At 39.4% G+C, this 15,716-nt stretch overlaps 1 protein-coding gene across 1 annotated transcript in view; it reads right to left on the reverse strand.

The window, feature by feature from the left end:
- Positions 1-15,716, reverse strand: part of cnksr2a (connector enhancer of kinase suppressor of Ras 2a) — an 85,234-nt gene that overhangs the window by 22,619 nt on the left and 46,899 nt on the right. Inside the window, exons 7-13 of the mRNA XM_085362048.1 lie at positions 13,813-13,872; positions 13,469-13,537; positions 11,556-11,702; positions 9,229-9,341; positions 8,946-9,100; positions 8,416-8,505; positions 3,757-3,971 (exon numbers count right to left, since the gene is read on the reverse strand). Of these exons, the coding sequence (XP_085218174.1) occupies positions 3,757-3,971; positions 8,416-8,505; positions 8,946-9,100; positions 9,229-9,341; positions 11,556-11,702; positions 13,469-13,537; positions 13,813-13,872 (849 nt within the window). The remainder of the gene's footprint in view (positions 1-3,756; positions 3,972-8,415; positions 8,506-8,945; positions 9,101-9,228; positions 9,342-11,555; positions 11,703-13,468; positions 13,538-13,812; positions 13,873-15,716) is intronic.

Here is a 15,716-nt window from a genome sequence, read left to right on the forward strand (position 1 = left end):
CCACTTACTTGGTGTGTTTAAAATTTAGAGTGAATTATCTAGTTTGTGCTTTTAAAAGAGGACAGAGGTAAATCTATCAGGGGATTACTGTGATATATGAAGAAGTGATCATTCAAGTTGTGCAATTTTCTTAGTGGATAACAGTTACATCTTAAAGAATAACTGTTCATGATTCCATGTTTGTCTAAAGCAGAAGGAATAGAAAAAGTTAAGATTGATTTTGTTTTATAAAACAGTGGCAATGATATATGTGGAGTCTATGCTAATGTTTAGTCAGCATCATAGACAGTGCCAAAGGCCGACGTAGCTTCTGTGACTGAAAAGCGAAACATAAAAAGTGAAGCCGATGGGGAAATGCCTTCAGCCTGCTTTGTTTTTAATGAAAGCTGGGGGAACTAGATGTGATTGTAAAAAGACTTCCAGTCTCACAGGAGTCTATGGGAAAATGTACCACCGACTGGACCTCAAGTTCCACGTGACTCATTTCAGGAAATACTGAATAAAACATTAGGTCCATTTTTAAAATTTTGGCCATTCTAAGGTTTGCATTATACATTGCGGACACAGACGTGCACATCTGGAACCCTGACGGCCGAGCAGTCTTTCCTGTTATACTTCTTTGAAGTCCCCCACCTGGGTCGCATGCGTGGCTAGTGCATTGTAATGTAAAGTCTCTGTGGAAAAGTTCTTGCAGTCCACATGGAACCTCACGCTCAGTGTCTGATCACAAAATGAAAGTCACACGGGAAAAAGATCTATGAATGCGTAAAGTATAATCCCATCTTAAATGTCAGAAAGGAGAATAATCTGGGGCTAACAGCTTGTTATTGACAGCTCATTAGCCAATGAGCATGCAGTTGGATTAACAGTTAAATTCACACCTTTCTCACTGCAGAAAACCACAAAGGCTTCAGCAAAAACGCTCATCTCGACACCTCATAACAGAACTACACCAGTGGATGATGTCATAATAGATATGTCCATCATTTATAATGTCTAGGGTCAGTGCCTAGCTGACGAATAATTTGATAAGAGTAATGTGGGCCTTGAAATGACCTGAAAGAGTAAGCCAAACTAAATATAACATCTTGTGTTCAGATCTGACTGAGTAATGACACTGCGGAGAACTGAGTGTATTTGATGCCTCACGCAGCATCCTTGATCCAAAACAACAAACTCTGACCAGCACATTTCTCATGTGACCTCTCTCTACTGGTCAGATGGGGCAACAGACCAGCTCTGATGTCACGATATTACACATGTCAGAGCCTGGACCTCAGCCACTCACAGCCCAATACTCAGCAGGACAGATTACATGGGCCCGCCCACTCCCACTGACACGCCATCTGCCATCGCAGCGCCCATGCACACTGTAAACACATACTCGAGCACGGGCATGCAAACACTTTTAATTTTCAAAGAGATGCTGACAAGATGTATAAGGTCACCGCTGGCCAAAATGACTGCCTGGACCGGCAGGCTGAGACGGACAGGCAGGGCAGGCGGATGTCATGGAAGTGACAGGGGGTAATAACGAGTCAGCATTCGCTCACATCACACTTCACTGTGGCACTTTTTCATCATGGCTAAAAGCTATTTGCTTTCTCTCAAATCTCTGAGTCCTGACTGTTAGATTCGTATCACAACAGATCCGAGAAAGTCAGAGGAATTTCCTGATTGTCCAGAGTAGTTCAGATCCACAATATGAAGCTATATTTTGCACCTGGAGTTTAAATCAACAGCTTATTTAAACACAACAGTACTCTTTTTATGTCAATTTCAGTGAGATGTTTCACTTCAAAAGCTTGTTGGGGCACTTTTTCCCTCTACACTTCCTGGACATCATCCCTGTCAACGACATATTCCCTTTGTTATCCTTTATTTTAAAGACTTTATCTTACATGGTTACTTTGGATGTTTGCCTATTTTGTCAAAAGTTGAATGAGTAGATCAATGCCACTTTTATATCTGTATAGTTAATAAGTTATTATAACTAACTACCACCATGATTGTGAGTGGTAGTAAGGCTTCTGAAAAAAATTAAATAAATAAATACCATGACTTGATAGCGTGGCAAGAGTATAACTGTATATCAAAGATGGACATAGCTTCAACAACTGCCTGAATTGTGTTCTCATGGCCAACGGAGAGTTCACCTCATTGGGTCTCATTGTCTAGAGGTCCCTGTAGCTCTCTTGATTTATGACCTCAGTAATCACCTTCCTAATGAGTATAGGTCTAGGTATATTGCCTCAAACACTAGCTTGAAGTCTTAATTAATATAACATAGTACAATGGTACACTGTGATCCTATTAGAGTAAATTATATGCAAAAGCAGGGCATGATTTGGTGTGTCGCTAACATGACTTGTTTCTCAGTCAGATCCACCTCAAGAAACCACAATGAAGCATTCAAACAAGTCCAAGCCAACAGGTAAGATTAATGTGGCTAGGCGGCACCTTAGATATTGAGTTTTTGCAGTCATATGACCACTAACCATGTGACAATAACTTTGTTTTGATCATCTGTCCACCACCAGTTGCGAGCGAAAAATGTGTATTACCTGACAGGCTGGTGAGCCATTGCTGTAGTTTGATGGTAATCACTAGCAATCGACTCCAAAAGCCCCAGTCACACAGGCTTACAGACCCGTCAAGAGACCCCCTGGCAACCACTGGTTGCTAGGGAACAATATGTAATATGTTGTACAAAGCAAGTTTCTGATGCAATAAAATCTCTGTGACTGATTACACCAAGCGGCGCAAGCAGCTTCCAGCAACTATTTGCCAACCAGTCAGGGAATGAATATTTTTCAAGGTTGTATCACATCTAATGTGGGGGACAACTCTTGAGCAATGTGAGCATGACATGATGAACCTGAAGTATATGTTTAATAATTAGCCTAACAACCATAAAAGTAGTTTGTCAGTGAGTAATGATCACACTTAAGATCATAAAGGAAATAAAACTAGTTTTTTTTTAAAATATATTTATCATGGTGAGTTCACAATTTATCATGATGCATGCATGGGATACAGTATGTTTTATGTTCAATGTGTATACAAATTCAAAAGTAAGAAAATGTATAGTTATAAAAGTTAGGTATAAAAGTTGTGCGTAGATGTTTTTGCTTTCAGACCAAGCTAGTCTAGCCATTCGTGGTCTTCAATATAAGAGTGGCATTGATTTCCCCATCTGGCACACAAAAAACACTTCTTTGAATTTCCAGAGTGATTTATAGAGGACATAAAACACGAGACAGTGAAAGTAGACAGTATATCCTTGGTTTCTTGGCATAAACATAATTGTTAAAGCCGTCTCAAACTGCTTTTCAGTTTTACTGGTCTTATTTTCCTCCGAGCTGTCAATTCTGTCACTAGTTAGCTAACATAAACTAATGTAAGTCTATTAGCCACAACCAACCGACCAACCAAATGACATCACATTCCGTACTGACAGAAGATGATGCTAAACTGTTTTTTCAAACTTGAACTTTAAGCACTTATTTCTTAAATACAGCTTCACAAACAGAGTTACATCAATGTCAGTTGTTGCTATCATGTTTCCATGTCTTCTTTAAAGTTGTCATTGTGGATTGAAACAACCCAAAAATAAAAGTTCTGTATTTAAGAGTCCGCAGTGATAAAGACAATGAAAGAGCAACAAAAAAACAAAGACAAAAACATGTAAAATAAATAAACGAACAAAAAGAGAAAGGAAGAAGCAAATACATTTTTACAAAGTCCATCCCTTACATGATAAATGGAGGCTGGGTCCCTGGGAGGTGACTCTCTCTGATTTGTCTGAAGGACATAATGGGAGGGGCTTTGACTGTGGTGGCTCCGCCTCTTGGCACGTTTGGCCGTATCATTGGACCGTTTGCCCGGACGAGCTGTGTGGGAGGAGTAGTCTTCACCGCTGGTCCGTTCGTCCCCACCGGACAGTCCCACGTAACGCATAAGCGAGGCTTCTGTGAGACACAGTTACACCAGCCAATCAAAGCTCCGCCCACATTTGACTGATTTTGATCTCCTGCTCATACTTTTTCTAGTCTGTCTTCATCAATACTTCCTATGTTGTCATGAAGGTTTCTGGGTTAATTAGAGACTAAATTTAAAAATATATAAATAAAAGGCTGCAGAAAAAAATGTCCTGTTATTCAAATGCATCAAAATTAGGGCAGTAGACTTCAAGAGCAGTCAATAGAAAGATTTTAAAAAAGGAAAACTTTTTAAAGCTTTTGACTTCTATTTACAGAATCCATACTTACTTCATCAGCTATTTTGAAAATATCTAAGGAGTGCAAAAATTCCAGATGTAATTTTTTTTTTTTTTGTGCCCCGTAGTCTCGGCATCCCTCGAGGTTAATTAGTTTTGTTTAACCCAGACTGCAGTAAAAAATTCTGCATTGTGTTTTATCACCTGATAAACAGACTACTTAATTTGTGAAATAAAGAAAACCATGCAGCAAATCAGCTCTGGGGATTTGGTAATTTATAACCAGGACTAACAGATTAAGGTCAAGAAAAGATCACGGTCACTGTTGAATAAAACCATCTTATTAGCTGCAATGCAGTTATGTAAAAAGCCAACAAGAAGACCAAAGTCAGCACATATGGGAAGGACAAACTGTCAGAAAATCCCTTCAGGCAGCGTCAGTTGATAAAGACGTATAAATAATAAACCTGCACAAATTTACTTTGGTGAAGGTGTGATGAGGAGTTTTTGTGTTTTCATGTGAGGATTCAGAGACACACATCCTGCAGCCATTTTCACACGCTGCCACTAAGCGGTGTGCCCACAAAGGAAGTGAGGAAGAGAAGTGTTAGCCAGCATTGAAAGGGGCACACCAATTTATCACACAAAGACTCCACGGTTGTTACTTTTCAAGTCAAATGATTGTGCATTCAAAAATCTGCACAAATAACACAGACTTCACTTATATTTGTGCCATTTTTCACAATACAAGCTGCAGTTTCCAGTTTCCTTCAGTTTGGGAGCATGATTTTTTATTTCCTTTGTCAAATATTGCACTGCTCTCCCACATAATTCATAAGGTCTGTGCACGCATTTGGATTTCCTCTGTTCTTGCTCCAAACTGCACCTCTGCACTCAGAGGTTCTGTTGCCTGGACTCATTTCCTGTGTGATATCCATCCTCTCTGCTCCCAGGATTTTTCAGTTTGCTTGTGAAACTTCAGCTTTCTGATATTTGTGCAACAGGTTATGTTAGATTTGTATTGTTGATTGTCATTTATGCTTAGAAATATTTACTTATATATGCTTAGAGTTTTGTAATTAGTTGTAGATTGGTAGAGGTTTTGATCCTTGATAGTCTGCAAACTTTGTGTGTATTAGACAGCACTTTGGGAGCATGAGAGGTCATACCGTGTCTTATTGTTTTATGGCAGGATTAACGTAGCTACGTCTGTTCTAGTCTAAGTGCTCTTTGTTTAGATGAACTGCAGGACTTCCTCACCGTGTTATCTAGGATGAACCATCTAGGGTGAGGGGGAGGCTACCCTCTTCCTGACCAAGGATGTTTAACCCTTTGATCAGCAACACACACACACACACACGCATACACACAGGCAAGGTACTCTTTGTTTGTATGTAGACGTCGTATGTTAATGAACCTATGCATATTCATGTAACCTCAATAAAAGGGCAGTGTTACAGGAGGACGGACGAGACCAACTGGAGTCAAGCGGTTGTCCGGTTCTCTCCCGTGCACGAGTAACATGAAGAACTTTGCCTATTTGTGTCTTGCTTAGCAGTGTAATTATATTGTCTTAACGTTCCAGCGAATAGGTTTATGCTACAAACCTAACATTAATGACCCAAGTGGGCACAAGTCCCTGGGCAATGATAAGCACTCAATCACTGGTTTGATTCCCTAGCTGAACTGCAAGTCATTTCATGTAGCACTGGTGTAGGAACAGTGGATACATTGGATTAAAGGGAGAGTACTTGTCCATGAGTGACGCTTCAAGTACAGCGAAAGTACTCACTTGATGATTCTGCACCTCAAAAAAATAAATTTTTAAGGATGCGGAGCTAATCTCTATTGTGAATACACACCATTTCAGCTCTGCTCCAAGGTGAGGTGTAGCCAGTTATGGTTACTGGTTATAATAGCATGGTTTTGCAACATCTGCTCCACAACCATTATTATTATTATTATTATTATTATTATTATTATGTGTTAACCGTTAGCACAGGGTAGGTTTAAAAAAAAAACCCTAATTATCAGACAAATATGTTAATCACAATAACCCTGGTAACACTGTTTCTAGGAAGTGAAAATGACCATATAAGCAATGCATTTATTAATATATTTTGAGATTTGCTATGGAGACATGGCACTCAAAGAATCCAGAGTAGAAATATATGAGCAAAAATAGAAAATCCTGCCCCTGCTCCCACAGAACCAATCAACATGAAACATTTTTGGGGGATGTTTCAGTCCAAGTTTTTAGAGTTAGTATGGAGTTTAGTCCTTTTTATGTTTCTAAGTTTAGTTGTTCTTCTGGTTCATGTTTTCTTGTCTCAGTGTCATCCCCCGTGTTTCCTCTGAGAGTCCATCATGTCCTCTGTGTATGTTCCTCAGTCATGTCCATATCTCCCTCCGTGTCTTGTCTCCCTTTTCGGTCCCCAGTTTCCCCGCCTTGTTTTTTATTCCTTGTCTCCCTTGTCAGTCATGTGCATCCATGTGTTCTCCACAGTCCGTCATGGCTCTGTGTCCCTCACTCATTCGTCCTCTGCATCTCCTCAGTCTGTCTGGTTCCCATGTCTGTCCTCCCCCCGGTCCCAGTGTCAAACCTGTGAGTCCTAGTCTGTGTTTTCGTGTGCTTCCAATTTTATTTTGACATTTTCTCATCCTGTGTTCAGTGTGTTCAGTTTCTCTTCCCCTGTCTCCTATTCATCCCAGCTGTGTTCCCCATGTGTTTCCTTTCTCCCTAATCACCCTCGTGTGTTTCTATTGTATGAGTTTCCTTTTGCTCCTCGTCAGGTCGTCTGTCCGTTGTTCATCATGTTGCAGATTTTTCCCATATCCAGGTTCCGTGTTCCATTTATTTTAATCTTATCTTCTCAGTTTAGTTTATTGTTTAGCTTCATCTTACTTCCCTTCTGCATATCGTAATTTTTTTTCCTTCAGTCTAAATAAAAGGCTCTTATTCTGTTAAATCCATTCTCCTTTTGGTTTGTCTGCATTTGGGTCTACTCCGTGCACTGGCCACCGGCGGTAACAGGTCGAGGACTTTTTTCTTTTGTTTGGAATGATTCCTCTTTTATCGTTTCAAGATTGAACATTTTGCATTTTTGCTAATACATGTCCAGATGTAATAAGAAAACATGGTAAGAAGTATGTTGAAGTTACAAGAAAATATCACAGGTCAATTTGGATCGAGGGATTCAGCTCCTGCATGGTGAGGATGCTAACGTTTAGTCTTGGCTAGTTTTGTAGTCTGAGGTTTATTTTGCTTCTAAGAGAATTACGGAGAAAAATTATTAGAGAGACTGATCATGCATTAGTGTTCAGCTCTTTGAACACAAAAGGAGGAGTGTGGGGATTTAGCCATAACAAAACATCTGCAATAATACTAGTATTTTTTTTTTATATAACACATTTCTTTCATGTTGTTATGTGTGCTGATGATGGCACACAATAAGATAGGTAGCATCTACAAATCACTGGAAACTGCTAAACAAAAAGTTTTTTTAATGGAATTTATATAACCAACACGCTACCAATTCAGCATTGTAAAGTTTTGCTTGTGTGACTGATGAAGTAAAATTCCTCGGCTCCAAAATACTGTTTATGAGTTCATCTGTGCAGCTGAGTTTATTCCTGCTTTGCTCTGAATTTTTTTACATCTTTTTTGTGTAACTTCTCTCCATTTCTCCACCTGAACTCTGGAGCAAACTCGGGTTTCCTCTACCTCTCTCTTCCCTTTTCTGCGGATCCCACTCTCCTGTCCTCCCTTGGTTGCTAGGCAGCGGCCAGAGGAAAGTGAGACACCGAGAAGAGCTGCTGTCAGCGTCACCATGGCAACTGTGTGAGTGATTCAGGTGGAGGTCAGGGAGAATAAGCTTTTTTCAGTTTCTACCTCCACCCCTCAGTTCCTCTTTTCCTCTCTTTCTCTTCTTCCTCCTTTCATGGCTTCCTTTCATTTTCTCTCCCTTTGTGCAGACTGTTTGCCTTTTTTCTCCCCCCTCCTACTTCTTTCCTCATCATCCCCCCCTCATTCCTCTGTGATGCTAATCACAGGGAGAATTAGCAAAAAGGGATAGAGGTGCATTGATCTGCACACACACGTTGATCTCTTTATAATTCATAGAGACAGGAGCGCTTAACAAATATCTAACAGGCTCTTCAGGAGACACATATGCACTCCACACGCCGGCACTCACCTCTGCGGCTTTCTCTGTTAAGCTTGGCTGGGTCTTCATAATCACCCACCCAGTTACACTCCACAGGCATGGAGATGGGCCTCAGCCTGCCTACAAGTGCACACACAATCACAAGTTTAATAGTAGCAAAGCAGATGGGTTGATCAATAAAAACTTATGGTCCTCAACCAAAAATTTGAAACTGTTGTGCAAATTTTCACACTTTCCAATAAACATTAGGCTAAATGTTGGTACACTTAAAAAATAATAATTAAAGGACAAGATGAAGAGTTGTACTGAACTGATATTTAACGATGAATAAGGGGTTTTAACAACATTAAAGCAGCCGTAGTAATTGCAGGATTCTTGTATTTCGCCAGCTTTGTAACAAGCTCAGTCGCTCTATGCTGGGCCTGCAGGTGGATTCATACTCAAATAATGATTTTTATTTTTTCTAAAGTGGCTCAATTCTGCAGCATGAGATTGAACTCGGTTCCCTCGCGCTTTGTTTCTCCCTCTCACACAAACACTCAATCATGATAAGAGCGAACCGTATGTGGGTGTGGTGCAGTACACGGGCTCCTCCTCTTCTCGCCGGCGAGACTCTTGATCCAGGAAGGAGTTCGGTGACTCAGAGCGCTTAGCAGCGCTGACGCCACCATGGTTACGAGATGCTTCATCACCAGACAAGGCTCCTGTCTCATCTCTATAGCAACAGCAGAGGCAGATTTTTAACAAATGGACGTCAGTGTCAGAGCTCATCTTTGCTGTCACCTGTTCCACTGTTTTATCCCGCTTTTATTTTCAGCTGTTTAAAAGACCCAGGTTAACTACCTGGGTGTATATGGCTCAGCAGGTGGAGGGGGGATGTAAAGGTCCTGGAGGGCGGAGTTCTTGGTGGGTGTGCCTGAAGGCGTGGCTGAACTGCTGCCTGGGCTTCTGGTCGGCTGCAAAAAGTGGAAGTAGGGTTTGATTTGTCTTTTTTTTCTGGAATCTAAAAACCTTTTGCTTCAAGTTCAACTTCTGACATAAAAATATGTCCTAAATATATCCTAAATATAACTCTAATGTTGAATGGCTTGACAACTTCAAGAACCCAAGAAACACAGCACACCCATGACATAATACAATAATGAAGTGATTGTAATTGTCTTTAAATGATCCATTTTAAGCTTAAGTTATAGCTGAAAACTAGTACAGCTTTAAATAAAATGAGAAAATTTGGACAAATCTCTAAATGGAAGAGATGTGGCTGAAAAACAGAATTGAATGGGCCTGATCTCCAGGCCCTCAAGAGGAACTGGATTACAAACAGACTCTGAAGTGAAAATCACTGCATGAGCTCATTAACACTGGTGAATTCATAGCTCATTAGCGCACACTGCCTTGCTGTGAAGGCCCCATTAATGCTGAACAACATAGGCAGGCTTTAGGGAAATGCATAGAGCCATCAGTCCTTTTCTTTCTTTCTTTGCCAGAAAAGGGCTTGTTTATTACAACAAGCCACTGCCAAACACCATTTCGTATGTATTTTCATGGCTAGCATTGCTATGTAAAGAATCATCCCTACATTATCCTTTTGATTCCTGGCCTCAAGCAATGATTACCCTGGGAATTTTACAATTTAAAAGCATTTACTTATTAAAAGTACTATTTGTGTAACTAATATTGTTTGGCCAAATGAGCAGAAAGTCCGCCACGATCAGAGGATAAGAGAGGTTGAACATGGTGAAATGTCACTAAGCTACAGGTGGATTGAGATGTTTTGTCATCACGAGTGAAAATACTAGTAAAGGTACTGAACTCTGATTTAAGTCAGTGTATTGTCTATGTTTCATTTTTTTTTAAATCTGTCTGACTCTCTAAAATTGTTAAAACATTGACCGCAAACAGCATACCAACTGTGACACTACCCAGTGGTGCGCCTGCTCTAAAGCAAGACTTGCTTTATCCATCTTCTTGACACTAACGGGACTCATAATTTAAAAAATGAACATTCTGGTATTTAATATAACTAAAAACTGGAGATTAACACTATAAACTTATCAGGAAGGTGTTTGTCGAGATTATGAATCATTTTAATTAATTTATTTGTAAAGTGCCAAATCACAACAGCGGTCACATCAAGGTGCTTCATGTAATAAAGTAAAGATCCTACTATGATACAGAGAAAAGCGTAAAAATCAAGTCTGCTAATTTGTTTTTCCATCGACATCGAAAGAATGCAGCCTTGGTGCTTGAGTTTGGAAGCAGCATCCATCTTTTCTGTACAGTCTATGAATAAAACACAAACTTGATCTGTTAGTCTTTGCATTTAAAAATAAATTATCTCTTATTCTTTAGGAAAATATCATCATTGGCAGTTATTGGAGGCATGTTTAGTGAAATAGGATAGATGGATGCAGATCTAGTTCAGGTTTGGAAATGTGAGCTTTTTGATCAATTGTGAACTATGAGCTACTTCATTTTATTCTGCGTGAACTAAACTTTGAACTAGCTCATGTGAACCTGCACGTCACTGACGTTTGTTGGATTTGGTACTGGAATTGGCCTGTGCAGAACTTCATTGGGGGGTAATCGGGGACAGGAATCGACCTGCATATTTCTTCAACTATTGTGAAAACTCCATAAGCTTCCATTAAGACTGAAAGAGATATTGCAAGGAGGGACTACTTACCATATAGGACAAAATAAAACAAAATCAATATCCCTTCCTATAAGTGCAAAGCGAGCACAGTGGCAGCTCAGTGTAGTTATTATCTTTTTTTACCTCCATAAAAAATGATCATTGTGTCCCCAGGGCTTAGAGCGTACTGTGTTATAATATCCAATTGCAACTATAGCCAAACTACAAAAATAAGAACAAAGTTGTGTTCTTCTCCTTTGTGTTTTCCCCCTTTGTCTAGATAATCAGTGATAATTATAGTGCCATAATCTAAAATCATAAGAGATTTGGGAACGTGGCTTGAGGGCATCATCAGTTTTCGTTTCCCTTTCAGTCCAGTGTGTTTCAGCTGGCAAACAAAACCATGCTGAGCCACTGCTCCCTGACCTAATTACACGCTTTAGCTCCAGTCGTTCAGGAGAGGGAATGCTGTGGGGAATTATGTGGGCCAGTGCAGTGCTTTAATAAAGTCTATAAAAGGTAGAGCTAGTCCCACCTGCAAAGCCAGGGGTTTCCAGCGCATGTTCTTCAGCAGCGCAGGGGCAGAGCTGAGCGTGCTCTGTGGACGCTTCTTCAGGGTCAGGGACACGATGCCTTTATCGGCCCGCAGCGAGCCGACCAGGTTACGTAACTGCCAGCCCACCTGTGAACGAGAGAGGACGGAAAATTAGAGAGTAAAGTGATCTGCAGAAAAACTAGAAATCCTCTATATACAGATCAAAACAATCACACCCTTATTTATACAGTAAGTAGCCTTTATGTGCAGCCTGAAGTTTGAATTCTGTCCACGTCGTGATTGGATCTCTCTTGTTGAGCGTTCTGTGCAAGGCAAGTGGGTGTGGAGGTGGAAAGTCTATCTATAGAGCTTTCATGTGATGTAACCTGCCCTCAATTTGAAAACAAATACATGTGATCACAAATCGTTTTGTTTTTTGGTTATTTTTATTTGTATTTACCCACTATATTTACAAACCCACATCAGCGCACTTTTGTGAACAGAAACACACAAGGGTAAACAAAAGTAAACACGGCAACAGGAAAGGTTAGAGGATCTGATTACACTAATTGGAAAGCAAGCTGCTTGCATTTGCACCTGTACACGGTCCACAGTACAAATGTAAGGAGTGCCACTAAATCACCAAACACCAAGCAGGAACTTGGTTTAAGTAGCTAATAAAATAAATTCCTGCTTATACTGGTCATTTTATCAATCATTAGACAGAAAATTAATCTTCATGTGACTCTTTTCTGATGACACTGAAAATCCTATCAGTAGCAAGCAGGGATGAAGCAACATGGCGATTATTTTTTTCTTCTAATAATCAAATAATTGAAACCCTCGTTTTAACACTCAACAACCTGTCCGTCTTTCAAACTCCTGAGATGCTTAGTTCATATTCAGCAGCTAGCAGCTAACTTAATCTGTCTGAGGTTTGTTGCCAAGCAATAGGGTATATCTATTTGAGCTTTCTTTCTTGGTCCTTACCAAAACAGCAGATTTTTGTAAGAACAAAAAACACTGAGGTGAGAAATGCAAGAATTCTATATATCTCATCCAGAGCTGATCATCTGACCATCAGCTGTTTATTTCTCATGACACATGAGCATCACATTATCTCTTTTGTGTTATTTCATCCAATTGTATTACATAAATACTATCTCAGCAGCTTCAAAGGCTTATTTATTGTCAGGGTCCAGTGTAAGAAGTGAGGACTTAGCAAAGTCCAAAAACCAAAAAGAAAACTTATTAAAATCTAATAAGAGCATTCAGAAAGTGCAATTATTCCAACAGGCTTTCATGAGCAACGTGCTGTCTGACCTTTGACCTATAACCTGACCTATGTTGAGCCAAGCTATGTACTCACTCAAGCTATGGCCTAGTATATTGTTGGGAAGTTTGAAGGCGATCCCGCTTTTCTTACTTTTCTTAAAATTTATTTCAAATCATGAAAGCGGTCTCTTTTCTTGAAATTTTTAGTGTTTAGTTTTTTTTTATTTTTTGGAACCATCTTAAAATTATATTATGTAGAGAACTACTTGCGCTAAATCTTTTTTAGGGTCATATTAGCAGCAGATGTAATGTCAATTTTGTCATACGACGTCATTCGCAAGAGTGTCAATGAAAAGCCTAAAAAAGCCACAGCACACAGACAAGAGAGGGGGGTGAAAACAGAGAAACAGTGGGGAGACTAGAATTTCAGTAAAATCAAAACAGCACCCAAATGTAATAATATCACAAGAACCAAAAGTTAGCATGACATCACAAAAAAATCCAATTCTATTATTGTTTGAATGAGTTTTTGTATATACAAAGAATCAAATAAGATTTAATGGTTTACTGCGTAAACACAAAAAACTGGGTACTCAGTAAGAGAACACACACCCACAAACACACCAACAAAAACTCACCACGGTCTGATGATTGACTTGAATGACTTCATCTCCTGCATGGATCTTCTTACAGCGGTCAGCCGGAGACTACAGAGGCACAGGAGCCAGAGAAAGAGAAGGCAAACAGACGACTATGAATTGATCTATCGATCCATGGGCACTGCTGAGGTTTCTCAGCAAACCCTACTTAAATAAGCTGCAATAAAGCAACAAGGGAAAGTCTTCCAGAGTCACTGATATTCTGATGTTATAAATTCAAATTTCAGATTTGCAGATAATCTGAACAATAACTGGTGTTTTAGGGGAAGTCTGCAGTTCACTAGGTCAATTTGTGAAAAGTGGGATATTAATAAACCTCTCACCCCTTCTGTAGTTCCTGTGATAACATGGAGTCCATCGTAGGTTGACTTTATGTACATTCCCTAATTGACAAAGGAATGGAGAAAAAATGTAAGTGCTCTATGATACTAGTAAATATTTGGAAATACACACTGATTTATGAGTTGTAAAATTAAAAACAGCTCTCACAGAAACAGAAAGTTTATTCTAGTTTTGTCCTGCTAAAAAAAAAAAAATCAAGCATCTGAGCCCAAACCAGATGGGAAGGTGTGTCGCAGCAGGATGCCGTAGTAGCCGTGGTGGATAAGAGCGTGTCCTTGAATTCTGAATTAATCTCCAACAGCGTTGCCAGCAAAGCTCCCCACACGCCTTCACTGCTACAACTCCATGCATCACAGTGGAAAACCATATGCAGATATTCTCCCTTTATGTGCCTCAAAAATATGAGACTATACTCCAGATTTCCACTCATATTATGTCCATTCTTTGTGTTTCCAGACCGAGCAGGAACACATAATGCACACCCACAGTATGTGTCTCTGCTTTCTTGCTGGGAATATGATACGAAGATCTATACTAGTAACTACACTTATGGTCCCCCTCAGTTATGGTTTCGTTCTAAGACTGAGATGTTTGAACCCGAGGAAGTATTGATGTGGGCAGTAATAAGGTGCCATTAACTAGTGATTTCTGAGGCTGGTAACTCTGAAGAACTTCCCCTTTTTTTCCTGGAGTGGTGCCAGTTGGATCATATTGTTTAACAATTTTTGTGACTTGAAACTTGCACTTTAAACTTTCAAAATTTCAAAACTTTCTGGTCTGACTGATCTTTATGTCTTAGAGTAAAGATTTTTACCCACTTTGAAGTTGAATATCACAAATTTAATGCATACCAACAGTACGTCTTCAGGCAGTAAATTATGATCTCATAAAGAAACAAAAGGTTTCACCTGTTAACTTCTGACGAGGTCTACTTGTGAAGTGAAAACTATTCCAGGTAAATAACTCATTAGGCTGGTTAAGATATTATCAATAATCTAAATTAAATCTGATTTATAGTTTGGTGATTTCTGTTATGTTCTACTCTAGAGGAAAATGTTAAAAATTTAAATAAAATAAACCAAAGCCAAAAGCCAAAGTTACCCCTTTGCTAGCCTACACTCCACTTAGTAGCCAACACACTGTGACCACTCGCAGCTGAGAGAAATCATTTTCTCCAAAGTGAACGGTTAAATTGTTAAACCTGAAAATAACAGGAAGGTGGAACAGCACTTTGACTGATCAATCATTAACACTCATTGATCTGCCAAAAAATTACTGATATGACTAGAAAATATGGTAACATGGAGACCTAACCTCCACATTATCTACAACTAGCATAAGATAAGCTAACAAGTTTTGTCATGCTAGCTAAGCTAACTGCAGGTTTGTAGTTTTTCAGTGACCATCACAGTCATGGCCAACAGTTTTGGCAATTACAAAAAATGTTTTTTGTCACATCAGTATTTATGGAGATTATTTGTTCTATATTTTTCTATGATGTAGTGCATATCATATACATTCAGTTCAAAGTTTGTTAAAGACTTTTATATGCAAATAAACCAAACACACACAAAGAGCCAGTATTTACAGAGTTGACTCTTCTTCATAACTGTATCTGCTGTTCTCTGCAGCATACTGGATATTAGCTTCTGGACCAAATCCTGACTGATGATGAGCTATTCCAGCCTGATCAGTCCTCCAAGTTGGACTTTCTGGACTTCAGCTTGTACGCTCACTTTTTAAAGGCAAACTGTAGATTTTTGATTGAATTAAGATAAAAAAAAAAAAATTCAATTTCATGATCTCTAAGCCACTTTGATGGAAAATGGACAGATCATTCCCAAATTGCCCCTGGAGAAGATGATCTTTAAGAATGTTTTCAGTA

This window comes from Diplotaxodon limnothrissa, linkage group LG9, assembly GCF_057381915.1.
Source record: "Diplotaxodon limnothrissa isolate DT_005_m linkage group LG9, D_limnothrissa_male_GT1.1, whole genome shotgun sequence".
NCBI classification, from domain to species: domain Eukaryota; kingdom Metazoa; phylum Chordata; class Actinopteri; order Cichliformes; family Cichlidae; genus Diplotaxodon; species Diplotaxodon limnothrissa.